Below are 13,667 nucleotides of genomic sequence, written 5' to 3' on the forward strand. Positions count from 1 at the left end.
AACGATATTCATAGCAGCATCATTCACAAGAGCCAAAAGACAGAAAGCACCCAAGTGTCCATCAACAGAAGAATGAATAAACAAAATGTGGCATAAAAAGGGACAAAATTTCAATATATGCTACAACACGGATAGACCTTGAAACATTATACTTAGTAAAATAAGTCAGACACAGGACAAAGATTGCACGATTCCATCTACAATAGCATCTAAAAAAAAAAAAAGAAAGATGCTTTCTACAAGAAAAATAAACAAACAAACAAACAAACAAATAAATAAATAAAAGAATTGAATACTTAGGCATAAATCTAGCCAGGGAGGTAAGAGACTTGTACACTGAAAAATGAGGTACAAGAATAGGCAAATTCATAGAGAGAAAGCAGAACAGGGGTTACCAGGGGCTGGAAGAGGGAGAAAAGGAGGAGTTCTTGTTTAATGGGCACCGAGTTTATGTTGGGGATGATGAAAAAATTTTGAGTATAGATACGAGTGACAGGTATACACAGGGCTGTGAATATATTTAACGCCACTGAGTTGTACACTTAGCAATGGTTAAAATGATAAATATGATGTTATATTCATTTTAACCACGATTGTTTTAAAAAGCACGTTTTGAAAACAAAGTCTCAGAAATACAGTGATTTGCTCCAAGTCGTACAACTGGTAAAAGGCAAAGCCAACATTCAGTCTCAATTTGTTAAATCTCCATGACAACAAAAGACATGTATTCTATCAGATGCAGAGCTTGAAACAAAATCTAATTGTTTTGATTTCCTAGGCTCTCTCCAGAAGCTCATCTTCTAAAACCTATCATAAAGAAGAGTAATCTACTTTGTCTTCAATTTGATATGAAATCTGCCTGACCATCAGGTACTCCAGCTTCTGCCTTTAGCTCAGGAAGGGGAGGAGAGAGTGCCCCGCACCCTTACAGTGCACTAGGCGTGATTAAGAAAGCAGGCTCTGGAGTCACATTACCTGGATCCTCTATTAACTGTGTGACCTTAAGCAGGTAATTTAATCTCCGTGGGCCAGTGTCCTCATCTGTGAGATGAATGGTTTTCATCTCATAAAGTTGTTAAGTCAAATTAATTATTACATGCCAAACACTTAGCACAGATCTTGGGCCCTGGTAAAAAAAGAAGGTTTCTACCTCCTTCTTGCCCCCTTCTTCCTTCTTTTTCTTCTTCTTCTTCATCATCAACATTATTTATTAACACTGAGCCCCTACAAATTACCTGGGAAACCGTCATCTGCATGTTACTTTGCCCACTGCAAAGCCAGACATCTCCAAATAAGACATCATGAACTCTCAGGGTGATGTTCTTTCTCCCGAGAGTCTGCTGTGCCATCACCTTGTAAGGTCCACCAGGCTTCATAGGATCCAGTACCACCATCCAGCTGTGAGAGTGTGCTGAAATGATGAAGAGGCTCCAAGGAATTAATCAATCAATTAAAATGAAATTAAAGCCCAATCCTGCCATGCATCATACTCATTTGTGGCTAAACCCAGCCATTGTGATTAACTAAATGCAAAGATACAAAGATTGGCCAAATTTCACACAAGCAAAGAGAGATAACAAAAGCAGCAAAATTTCTATCCTTAATCTGTACCAGTCCCTCCTTCCTTGTAACTGAAGCATTTACAGGAAAAATAAATCACCCAGTTACCATCCTAAATGAGAACAGACAAAAATATACTGAGATTAAAATTCAGGGAGTTTAATTAAAAAAAATAAAATAGAAATTCTTATTATACTATCCAACTGTCAATATTAATAGAATCATAATCTAATAGATTTACACAATGCCCCCAAACTAATCTGTAATTATATAATCAAATGTGAACACAGGTTAGAGAAAATCATTTACAATCTGGAACTTTCCCCTTACTTGATGGTGTCAACCTCGTCATCAATCCCCCACCCACTCCCCATGTCGCTTCCAAAGATTAATGCTACCTTTGGGTCTGGGTTCTCCAGACTCACAGGAGGGGCAGAGAAAGTGACATATAAAGGAGTAGGAGCATACAAATTAATCTCTATGAAGAAGATATTTAGATGTGCCCAATTAATTATTTTCAGAGTTATTTACCAGACTCAAGGTTTTCGGACTCAATTAGGGAGATGAAAAAGCTATCCAAGACCCTTTTTCAGAAATTCATAGCATATTCCTTAGGAACCACCCCCCTACCACCTTCCTACCTCTCACCCACTCATACCACCACCACTGCCAACATCATACTCAGAAACTTAGGGAAAATATCTTCAAAATGGCAAAATTATGCCTCAGAGAACCAAACAACATGAATAAAGTTGAAGAAACGAGAGTGAAAAAAAATAAAGAAAATAGAGAAATGATCATTTTAGAATAAATATTCTTGGCCCAATGCCAAAGAATACAAAATATTTTCTAATTTGTGTCCATCAGATTAATGTTAATTCAACAGGGAAAAAATGGTAAGAACTGGAAATGGAGCACGCTGAAGTTATCACAGCAACCGGTAAAAAAATAAGAATGATAAAAATACTATCCAAGTGCCTACTATGTGCTAGACATTGTGCTAAGTTCTTTCCAATCAGCAAAAGCTAAGCAGGAGCATGAGAGGTCCAGATGCACGATAGGAGATTCGTAAAAGCTCAAACCGCACGGGGTTGCTCAGTCTTGGGGAAGATGTGCAAAAGCCTCAAGGCATCAGCAAAAGGGTACACGCTTGCTCCTCTCCTAAGTACAACCAACTGAGATTGCTACTCCCCTCCCTTAGAGGTCAATTAAAGCCAGGTCCAAACGGTCGCTAGTGTTTTTACACCACCGATAGCCAGACATCAACATATTAAATGCATAATTCACCTAAAGCGGAAAAATCACTGTTTTGGAAACAGTGGGCAGCTCACGCAGACAGTGTCGCACAGGTGTGATATGCACCATATGGCTCACGCTTCTGGGCAGACAGACACTCCAATCTGTCCCAACTACAGTCTTGCCAAGGTCTTCCCAGGCTTCTTGCACGGACATATCTTCCTAAAGCTCTGTCCTTCTGCCACCAATATTACTCCTCTATTGATGAGGAGGTCAAAAAACTTAGGCAGGACTTTTTTTTTTAGCTTTCTACTACTATACAATCTATTCCTACTTGCTAGTGTTTATTGGATTTTACACTTGGCCTCAATCACGCAATATGGCTGGTGAAGTAAATGGCCTTCACCAGCACTTCTGAAACGTTTTGCTGCCCAGCAACAAAAAGACAAATAAGGGGAAGGTGAGACATTTGGACAAGAGATGGCAACACCGTCCTACTACAGCAGGAGGATGAGCTCCTTCTAGCACCTGAATAGTCTGAAGAGGACTAGGGATCCAGACCTGAGCCTTAGTCCCAAGAACTACTCTCCTGAGGAAAACTCTCAACTCCCTCAAAGACCTTGGAGAACTTCCTCTGCCCTACTCAAGTTCTCTTAGTTTCAAGCAGTTTTCCTCTCCCACTTGATAAAAGAAAAATAAACTCTGACACAATAATGAGGGTTGAATAAAGTTGCCTGCCCAGGAATGCAGGGGAAACCAGACCCACTGCAGAGAGCTGACTAGGGGTCAAACTAACTCAGAAACAATTCGGTTAAAACAATGAGGATTCCCTCCCCAGTCAAAGGATATACAAAGGAGAGCAACCCCCATGAAGGCTGCTTCTTAGACTAAAGGCAAGGGTGGGATGACAAAGGCAAAAGTCACCCTGTTTCCCAAGGCGAATTGATTGGTCCTTGGCTGGCAGTTCAGGACTGGCTGGATAAAGTGGAGCTCACCAAAGGATGATGAAATCCACTTACAGTTTTTAGAAACTGTGTTGACCCACCAAGTCCATTACGTTGAATCCAAATAATAAAACGGAGTCATTGACTACCAGGAGTTGGAAGTTCACCATCCAGCTGGCTTTCTGCTGATCCTGATGGGCTTTCTGAGCAACAGCTACTCTGGTTCCTTCTTCTGGGCCCTCATCACCTGCCATCTTACCACCTGTCTTACCAATTCAGGCCCAGGTTTCTGTAAATTCTCATTTTTGTTGCATTCATCTCTCTGCTTCCTCACATTCTTTCTTCTCCCATTGGGGAAGATTCATGTCCTTCCTACATTACAGAATGTCTTAGAATGCTTACCATGTGCCAGGCACTCCATCAAGTAAACCGCAGATAGTAAACCCCAGCCCTGAGTTACACCAACAAGAAAGCCACGCAACCTGATTAGGGACTTAGGTTTCCATGTCCAATGGTGAGTGTATCTGGTGGCCTATTTGTTCCTGTCCCTCTTCTCTTCATACTCCGGCCAAGGGCTTAGGTAAAGAACTCTCTTCAGGGGCGCCTGGGTGGCTCAGTCAGTGAAGCATCCGCCTTTGGCTCAGGTCATGATCCCAGGGCCCTGGGATCAAGCCCCATATCAGGCTCCCTGCTCAGTGGGAAGCCTGCTTCTTCTCCCTCTCCTGCTTCCCCTGCTTGTGTTCCCTCTCTGGTTTTCTCTCTCTCTGTCAAATAAATAAAATCTTTAAAAAAAAAAAAAAAGAACTCTCTTCATTTTTCTCTCTCCACCTCCCTGACCAACCCCCACCTCAAAAATCAGAAGAACAAATCATCAAAGGGAAAAAAATTAAAGGAATTTGTCTAAAGACATGATTAGTCATAAAGGGCTTTCATGCTTTTTTTCCTTTTTGCTATTCACATCAGATGTTAATTATTTTTCAGGTTATTGTGCCAAATCTCAGATGCCAAGAGAAAAAGGAAAATTATCCATGACCTTTCCCTTCCCCAAAGGAAAAGCCTACAGCTGAAAGAAACAGCCCTGTTCGCTTCTTCCCTCACAAAACCCTGGCACTTCACCAGCTGCAAATCAGTTCAATGATTTGTGGAAGTGACTGGGACGTTTTAGTGCCCAAACTTCCCCTTGACAACCTGCATTTATTCTGTATAAAGTTCATGTCCACCGCCACCAAATATGAATGTAAAAAGAAAAAAAAATCTTGAATATTTTTCTAGTGATAAAACCGTTTATGCAAGTTGTTTAAATGATAGAATCTATGGCAGACACACCCTAAGGTGACACCCCATAAGTCACACTCTTATATAATCCCCTTCCCCTCAAATGCAAGCAGAATCTGTGATTTGCTTCCAACCAACAGAAAATGGCATGGGGGAGGAGGTGTCATTCTTGTGATGATTAGGTTACATTATATGGAAAAGATAAAGGAGTTTTGCAGATGGAATTAAAGTTCCTAATCAGTTGACTTTGAGTTAATAAAAAGGGAGATTTCCTCGGGTGGGCCCGACCCTAATAAGGTGAGCCCTTTAAAATAAAGGTCTCAAGATCAGAGATTTGAAGCTGCAGAGATGCTTCCACAAATGTTATAGGCATAAGGAAATGAATCTGCCTGCAACCTACAGGATCCTGAGGTGGATAATTCCCTAGTCAAGCTTCCAGATGAGAACACAGCCCAGCCAACACTTGATTTCAGTCTTGTGAGACCCTGAGCAGAGAACCCAACTGAGTGATGGCCCAGGGTTCAGATCTCTAGAAACTGTGTCATGACAAAAATGTGTTCTTGTAAGCACCTAAGTTTGTGGTAATTTATTATGTAGCATAGAAAAGGAATATGCATGCTAACACTGCAACCAGGAGCTTTTTGCTTCTCTAAGGGGTTTAAGCTTTTTGGAATTTTCTAAGTTAGAGAAAATATCTCTACTTACCTCAGTCATGATGACAAATCCAGACACACCCTCATTTTACCACCCTCCATGTATCCCCCACGTGTATCAGAGTGAGAGGATATACCTTATCCTCCCCCATTTTATTCCTTGTGTTTGAAAGAATCATCATGCATCATTTGACAATATGTTTTGAATAGGCCCAGTACCTGACCCATATTCCCAATCATCCCTCAAGTTCTAATTTTCCCAAAGCTTGAGTGTCAGTCTGCTGGACAAGAACCTTCATGCTGTTAATCCCATTTTGTTATGGGCACCCAGGGGACTGATTATAGGTAGTAAGTTAAATATTAACAGAGACAGAGTGACAAATTGAGATAGTCTAGCTGAAAATCCCAGAGTCCTCATCAAAATTTAGATAGAAATCAACCCTCCAATATACCCTATAGTGTTTCCTTTGAGAAACATTTTCTTTGCGGCCCTATAAAATTTCCTACGTGTCTACCTCCTTCACTCCAAATAATACTTTATCCATTTTGCTTCATGTGCAGAACGGAGCAAGACGCCCCTATTGGTAGGTTTATGGATCTACATAAAATAAATATCTTTCTTCTCTACCTAGCAAATGTGGAGAGCTGAATAAATAGATCTACCCCCACTGCTACCAATAACCATCCCTTTTCCTGTGAAATTACCATCAACAGTCCATGAATCACTTGGTTCCCTTAAGTTGCTGCTGGATATTTTAACTTCAAATGACACATCACTTTGCAGTAAAGCAACGGAAGCATTACTTAAACCAAAAGTACCAAATGTGAAAGGACAGCATGAGAGAGTGAGTTCCTGGAGGATGGGCACAATTTGTATTCTTCTTTGTATTTTCTAGGGTTTCAGGGTTTTATACACAATAAACCCTTAGTTGATGTTTATAGGACTGAACTCAAGACAACTGAGCAAGTTCACTATCACCACGAAGGAAAAGAAAGGCTCAGCCCCTAATCATTACCTTTTATACCTTGTTGTCACTACCTATCCTCCTGCCTCATCTCTGACCATTCCAAATATTGGTCCTACAATAGCCATGGAGGGAGAAAAAACTAAAAATTTTTAAAAATCTGAAATGCTATATATATGGGCAGAACAGAGCAAGATGCCCCTTTAAGTAGGTTTATGGATCTACATAAAATAAATACCTTTCATGGAACTGGAGGGTATTATGCTGAGCGAAATAAGTCAAACAGAGAAAGACATGTATCACATGACCTCATTGATATGAGGAATTCTTAATCTCAGGAAACAAACTGAGGGTTGCTGGAGTGGGGGGTGGGATGGGAGGGATGGGGTGGCTGGGTGATAGACATTGGGGAGGGTATGTGCTCTGGTAAGCGCTGTGAATTGTGCAAGACTGTTGAATCACAGATCTGTACCTCTGAAACAAATAATGCAATATATGTTAAGAAAAAAAAAAGAAGAAGATAGCAGGAGGGGAAGAATGAAGGGGGCGGAATCGGAGGGGGAGACGAACCATGGGAGATGATGGACTCTGAAAAACAAACTGAGGGTTCTAGAGGGGAGGGGGGTGGGAGGATGGGTTGCCTGGTGATGGGTATTAAAGAGGGCACATTCTGCATGGAGCACTGGGTGTTATGCACAAACAATGAATCATGGAACACTACATCAAAAACTAATGATGTAATGTATAGTGATTAACATAACAATAAAAATTAAAAATAAATACCTTTCTTTTGTACCAAGCAAATGTGGAGAGCCTAATAAACATATATAAAGTATATATATATATATATATGTACACACACATACATATGTATATACGTATATATATGCATACACACACACACATCTTCTGTATCTGCCATTAGAGTACTATTTAGTCTCTGTCTCCTAAATATTTATTGGTATGTTAATTATTGGCACCAAGGAAATCCTATTTATTGTATTTAAACTACAGCGGTTCTTTGGACTTCTAACTCGACATCTTTACTGAGATTACCAGTATTTACACTCTGTGCTGTTAATTTCTGAGATAGACAAACCACAAAAAGAAAGAACTGCTCATCTGTTGAATTGAACTCATCTTCATTTTATCCTACAGGCCACCAGCAGCATTTAAATCTAACAGAGAACAACTTCTCAATCAGCTTAAGCTTCCCTTTTAACTCTTCTAGTCTCACCCAGTAACATTCTTACCTCAAACAGTGTTACAATCCAAGAACTGGAAGCACTCACCTTGCATCTGTGGCTGGTACACAGTAGTTAAAAATGTCTGTTGAATGGAAATGAATTTCAAAGAGCCTGCACCAGGGTTTGGATCACTCTCAACTGGATATTGACAGAACTGATTAGGCAATCTTTGTTTTCAAGGGCCAAAAGAATGTCCACAAGCTTCCTGGTTGTATATACTCAAGTCACTGCTCCAACCACCAACTCCCACATTCACCGCACTGCTCTCCAGAGTAGCCTCCTTCCCCACCTGTCTCCCACCTTCCACACCCCACAACTATATTGCTACCTCTGACGGAGATCTGACCCAGTCTCCACTTGACCCAGCCCTGATTGTGGCCTCCTGCCTCTAGTAACTTCCAGCTACGCTCCTCCCCGTGCTATCTTACACAGCTTTATCTCTTCTGGACAGAGAATCCTTTGTAGGACCTGTCTGCCCATGGAGGCTTCTGGTTCTCACCTTCTTGAACATCCTTGCGGCCACTATCTCGGGTCAGGCCTTCACTGTCTATTGCCTGAATCTCATAATAACTGGCTAACAGTGCCCACCACCTCTACTCTTACTGATCTCCGATCCACTTTCCACAGTGCTGCCAGGGTCATCTTTCCAAAATACAAATCCGACTGAGTTATTTTGCTACTTAAAATCCAAAAATCCCAATTAGAATATACACTCCTTAGCAGTGACAGACAAGCGTTCCTGCATTTCCAACCTTCGTCCGCCGGCAGGCACATACCCCCCCCCCGGTGCTCAAGCCTACCACCCTGCTTGCCATTTCTCCAAGGACCCGTGCTCACTCGTGCCTCCATGCTTCCGTCCAGGCTATGCCCCCTACCTGGTTTGCCCTACTCATCTTTAAAGATAAACCTTAGGCTAAGTGAGTTATCTCTCCTAAGCACTCCCAGAGCACACTGCACTTCTAGACTGTGGCACCTAACGCACTCACCTGTCATCAATTATTATTTTTCTCTCTCCTCCCCTAATCTGTAAGCTTCCTTAGAGAGAGACCACATCTATCTTGCTAATTACTGTATCAGTTGATAAATATTTGACTGACTAAATACAATAATAATAATAATAGTGGCAGCTAACATTTATTCAGTACTTCCTATGTGCCTGGCACCGTTCTAAGTACTTTACACATGTTAACTCATGTAATCCTCGCACTAATCCTAAATATCATTATTATCTCCACTTTACAAATAAGGAAATTGTGACTCAGAGACATTAAATAACATGCCCGAGGTTATACAGTCATAACATGACAGAGTCAGAACCTGAAGCCAGGAATCCAGAGCCTAGGTTCTTCAGCCCTCCTCCATACCGCCTCTCCATTTACGGTTCAGTTCAAATGGCACCTTCTGTGGAAACCATCTCTTACCATCCAATCTGAGTTAGATGTTTCTCTTCTGCATCCCATGATACCATATATAACACCTGCGTCATAGTATTGATCACGCTGCACTTGATGACTTGGTGTCTATTCCCATTATTCCATGAGATCCTGGAGGGCAGGGACTTTGACTCTGTCTTGATTTCCTTTGTATCCCCAGGGCCCAACACATGGTAAATACTCAAATTTTTATGGATGGATGAATAAATGGATGACTGGGATAACCCGAGCTGGAGCCTAAGCATTCATTTCCAGATTCTCCAGCAGGTGGCAGAAGAAGACAAAAGCTGAACAAAGGACCAGCGGCCTTACCTTTCACACTTGTCACTTTCTTCATGATGGCTTCCTGCTGTTGGTACAGAGTCACCGTCACGGTGGCCCCCGATGTGCCATAGCCCCAAATCACTGCCCCGGCAGGCTCCTTCTGCAGCACCATGTAATTATTGATGTATGAGGCGAAGCGAAAACCAACATCTAAAAAATGTAACAAACACTTAGAAGAGCATCATTGGGACATTCATCACCAGTTGAAGCTGCTTAAACAGCAAGGAACATAAAGTCTTTATACAGGGCAATTTGAATATATCCAGTCCTTTTCATCTTCTAAAACTATATCTTATTCCTTCTAATTAGGTGAGTGACCTAACAAGAACAGTTGCCAAAGATATGCAGCATAGTACACGGTGACCAATAAAAGGAAAACTCAAAGAGCCTAGGGCAACCAATGTGCCACCAGCCTCCTCCCCCTCAGAGCTCTTGACCTGCCTTTGCCCTTGGGCTTGGCCCTGATGCTTCACTCTCTCCCCCCCCCAATTGCTAACACGCTCCTCTTATACACCCCACAGATGGTATTTATGAGAAAAATAAACCACTTCCTTCCCCTACTTTCCATTACCACGCCCACTCCTTGTTGCTGGGAATAAAGAAACCTGCCACTCTCCAACACAGCCTTCCCTATCTTTCCCCCCAATCTTTATCTCCCCTTTTGCATCCTACCAGTGTCGATTTCCCACAAATAATTCCCCTTACTGTGGTTTTTTTTTTTGACAACCCACTGAAAATTCTAAATAAGCATTTATGAATATCTGCAATGTCTCCTTCCTTCTAAGGTAAATACAGATAAATAAGATGAAATAATAAGGTCAGTGAGAAATAGAAGGTCAAAATGTCAGAACGAAGGTCTTCCATCTCAATTTTACCCATTTCACAAGCTAAATTATATAAAAAGCACAAGAAGGAGAGCACTTGAAACTGTAGATTCTATTCTAGAGTCACTAACAAGACTGAATAAGAACTCACTTTAACGAGATCATTCCTATTTTTAACATGCAGCCTATATTGAAGTATTTTATTAATAACAAGCATCTATCCAAATTATCCCAGTGAGTTCCTCATCAAAACTTAACAAGGGGGAAAAAAAAAAACTTCTTAAGTTATGTCCCAATTTGTCTGAACAAAACAGACTAAAATCCCTAGAAGAAAATAATTAACAAAGTTAAGATTTTTTTTTAAGGGCTTTAAACAAAAATGATAGGCAGGAAAGAGAATGAGAACTAACAAGGTTGACATTTTCCTCCCTGGAAGCTACCAATAAGGATGGCCCCTTAGGCTAGCTTAGCAGGGCAGTAGAGTTAATGGGGTCTCCTACACAGATCTGGTAGCCTATTTGTCCTGTGCTGTGAATAACAGCCCAGTCGCTCAACATCCTCTCTCCCTCTCTCATGAGTTTTAGTTCCATCAAAAAACCGACATGACAACCAAAGATCATCCAGAAGGCTGTATAATGGGCTGGAGATGCACAGCTACCACAAGCAAAATGCTCTAAGAAGAGACTCTAACATCGCACAATTGCATAAGCAGGTTGGCAGCATGCTGGAGGGAAGGGGAGAGGCACATGTGTGGGAGGGCCTAGTCTTGGGTAGGTACTTCATATGGAACAAAAACTGGAAACTAAAGGGCTAAGAGCTAAGCAGAGAGACGGGAGTGGGGTGGGTACAGAGTGAAGGAAACTGGCTGTCTGCTCCCACATGAGCCTGTGCAAATAAAGGGCGCTCTGAGTGCAGCCATTGTCTTCCAGGCTGGGGACACATCTTTCCAAGTCTGTCTGTTTTCGCCGACACACACTTACTGGACCTCCTTGTGCCTGGCTCTATTCTGCGTTAAAGAATTTTAAAGGTAGAGAGAATCTTTCACACCCCTACGTACAATCATGATCAACAGACTAACACCCGGCTAGCTTAGGTAATTGAGGTTAATAGCTTGCATATTAATTAATTCGACAAATATTTATTGATGCCTACTGTGTGTCAGGCACCACTTTAAGCATTGAGGCTGTTAACAGTAAGAAAAAGAAAGAAAGGAAAAAAAAAAAACATTCAAAAATCCCTGCTAGCAGCAGGGAGCTTACGTTTTACTGGGGAGCTTACTTGGGGCAGGCACAGTGTTAAGCATACGTCAACTCCTTTGACCGACCTGAAATCACATAGGTAGTTTATGACAGGACTAGAAACCAAGCCACCTGATTCCAAAGTTACTGCAATTTCCACTCTGCTGCAGTTAGATACTGGTGGTAAATTAAAAAAAAAAAAAAAAGTCATATTCCCTGCCCTTATAAAGCTCACATTCCAAGCCGATAAGAGTAGACAGTGGAACATTACCAAGGAATTGAGCAATGGACAAAATAGGAGAATAGGAAAGGAGGCAGGACTGCTCATTCTTTTTGTCAAACACAAGACACTTAGCATTTGAATTTTTTTTTTTTTTTTTTAGGTCTTTAATTTTTCCTCCATTTGGGTGTTGGAGTGGAAAACAGGAATTAGCGTTCTGGGGAAGTTAAAAGTAGTCATTAAAAGTAGACTGACAAAATTAGGACAGTGGTTAAGTTACTTCTGGTGACGACCTGGTGGATGCACTGGAGAGAAACATCCAGAAAGTCTCAATAAAATGCAATGTTCTAGTTCTTAAGTTGGGTGCAGCACCCTTGGGTATTCATTTTCTTGTTTCATTGCTCATGTATTTTTATACATTTCAAATATTACACAGTCAACATGGGCACAGGCGGGACGACTGGAAAGAAAGATGCCAAGATATGCAACCAAACAAGAAGGAAAGAAAATTTAAAGCATTAATGAAAAACAGTCATTGTTAATGCAAGTAATGTAACGGGAAGACCCAAAAGTGAAGACAGAACACTGTACTGGCATTAAAGTTAACAGCCTTTAACAGAAAAATTAATAAAAGAATGGCCCTACTCTCCTCTCATATGCTGGACTCAAAAGTCACTGAGTGGGGATGAGAGTCAAAGTGCCATGCAGAGTGCTGCTGGTCTACACTTCTGTTAAAGCCTGAGACACTACTGATGGGCCACAGTTGGTCTCAGTCTGGGTACTTTTGGGTTCTCAGGTATAGCAACAGTCATTTTTCTGCACCCTGTCCCCATTCTCACTTCAACTTTCACTTCTTAGCAGGGATCTTTGGGGCCCACTATTTGAATGGTTTGAAGGAAACAGTAGGTGCAGCATTATCACTTTACTTGGCATTAGCGGGCAGATTCCACCTTCTGGTTCTCCATGGTTGTGGCTCAGTGTCCAGCCTGGAGTATTCAAAGGACAGGATCTGCCCTGGACAGTAGTCAAAGTGAGTCACCCTCCTCCCCAACGCCACGCCTATTATCCCCCCACCGATATCTGTAAGCTGCGCCAGAAATCAAAGCTAAGCCTTAAATACTCTGAGCTAGTGAGGGGGTTGTATTTCCTAATCCTAATCACCACTTAAACCAGGCAAATATAACTCCCCCAAGGAACCAAGCTTGAAGCAAACCCTCCCCAAGGGTACTGCTGAGGGGGCAGCAGGGAAATGCTGTGGATGACTCAATCACCTGTTTCCAAATACCATCTAACTAGCTTCACACACACACACCCCCCCCTTCGACTTCCCCTGCGACTATTCAAAGACCCCAAAGGCCTCGGTCTGGGACATTTGGGCCTCCGCACCCAGATACACCCCATCTCCCTCTGCGCCACACCGGGCATCAGGACGACGGTGCAAGGGCGTGGAGGAAGCGCACCGGCCGGAACTCCCGCCCGGCAGACCCCTGCGGCCCAGGCCCGCGTCAGGAGGCCGGCTCCGCGGTCGCGGTTCGCGCGTCCGGCAGAGCACGCGGGATCTCGGAGCCCGCGCAGGCTGACCGGCAGGGCCTGGGCCGAGCCGGGCCGCCTCACCTGCGCTTGTGCCGGCCGGCAGGATTAAAGGCAGGACCAGCCCCAACACAAACCCCGGGACTACCATGTCGGCGAGGACCCGACACCCGGGCGCGGAGCTCCGGGCGCGGACTCCAGGCGGGGCCGGGGCCGTG

At 42.6% G+C, this 13,667-nt stretch overlaps 1 protein-coding gene across 6 annotated transcripts in view; it reads right to left on the reverse strand.

The window, feature by feature from the left end:
* The window catches only part of SIAE (sialic acid acetylesterase), a 102,750-nt gene extending 89,099 nt beyond the window's left edge, over positions 1-13,651 (reverse strand). For 3 of the 6 annotated variants that reach the window (XM_035009191.1, XM_035009190.1, XM_035009189.1), the window contains exons 1-3: positions 13,534-13,651; positions 9,626-9,787; positions 1,236-1,411 (exon numbers count right to left, since the gene is read on the reverse strand). In XM_035009191.1, the coding sequence (XP_034865082.1) occupies positions 1,236-1,411; positions 9,626-9,787; positions 13,534-13,600 (405 nt within the window). In that variant the 5' untranslated portion in view covers positions 13,601-13,651. Of the gene's footprint in view, positions 1-1,235; positions 1,412-9,625; positions 9,788-11,720; positions 11,742-13,533 lie in introns of those variants that run through there. The other 3 variants (XM_035009192.1, XM_035009193.1, XM_035009194.1) reach the window with 3 other exon arrangements.
* Between the last annotated feature and the right edge of the window lie 16 nt (positions 13,652-13,667).

This window comes from Mirounga leonina, unplaced genomic scaffold (assembly GCF_011800145.1).
Source record: "Mirounga leonina isolate KUSES-001 unplaced genomic scaffold, KU_Mleo_1.0 Mir_153, whole genome shotgun sequence".
NCBI classification, from domain to species: domain Eukaryota; kingdom Metazoa; phylum Chordata; class Mammalia; order Carnivora; family Phocidae; genus Mirounga; species Mirounga leonina.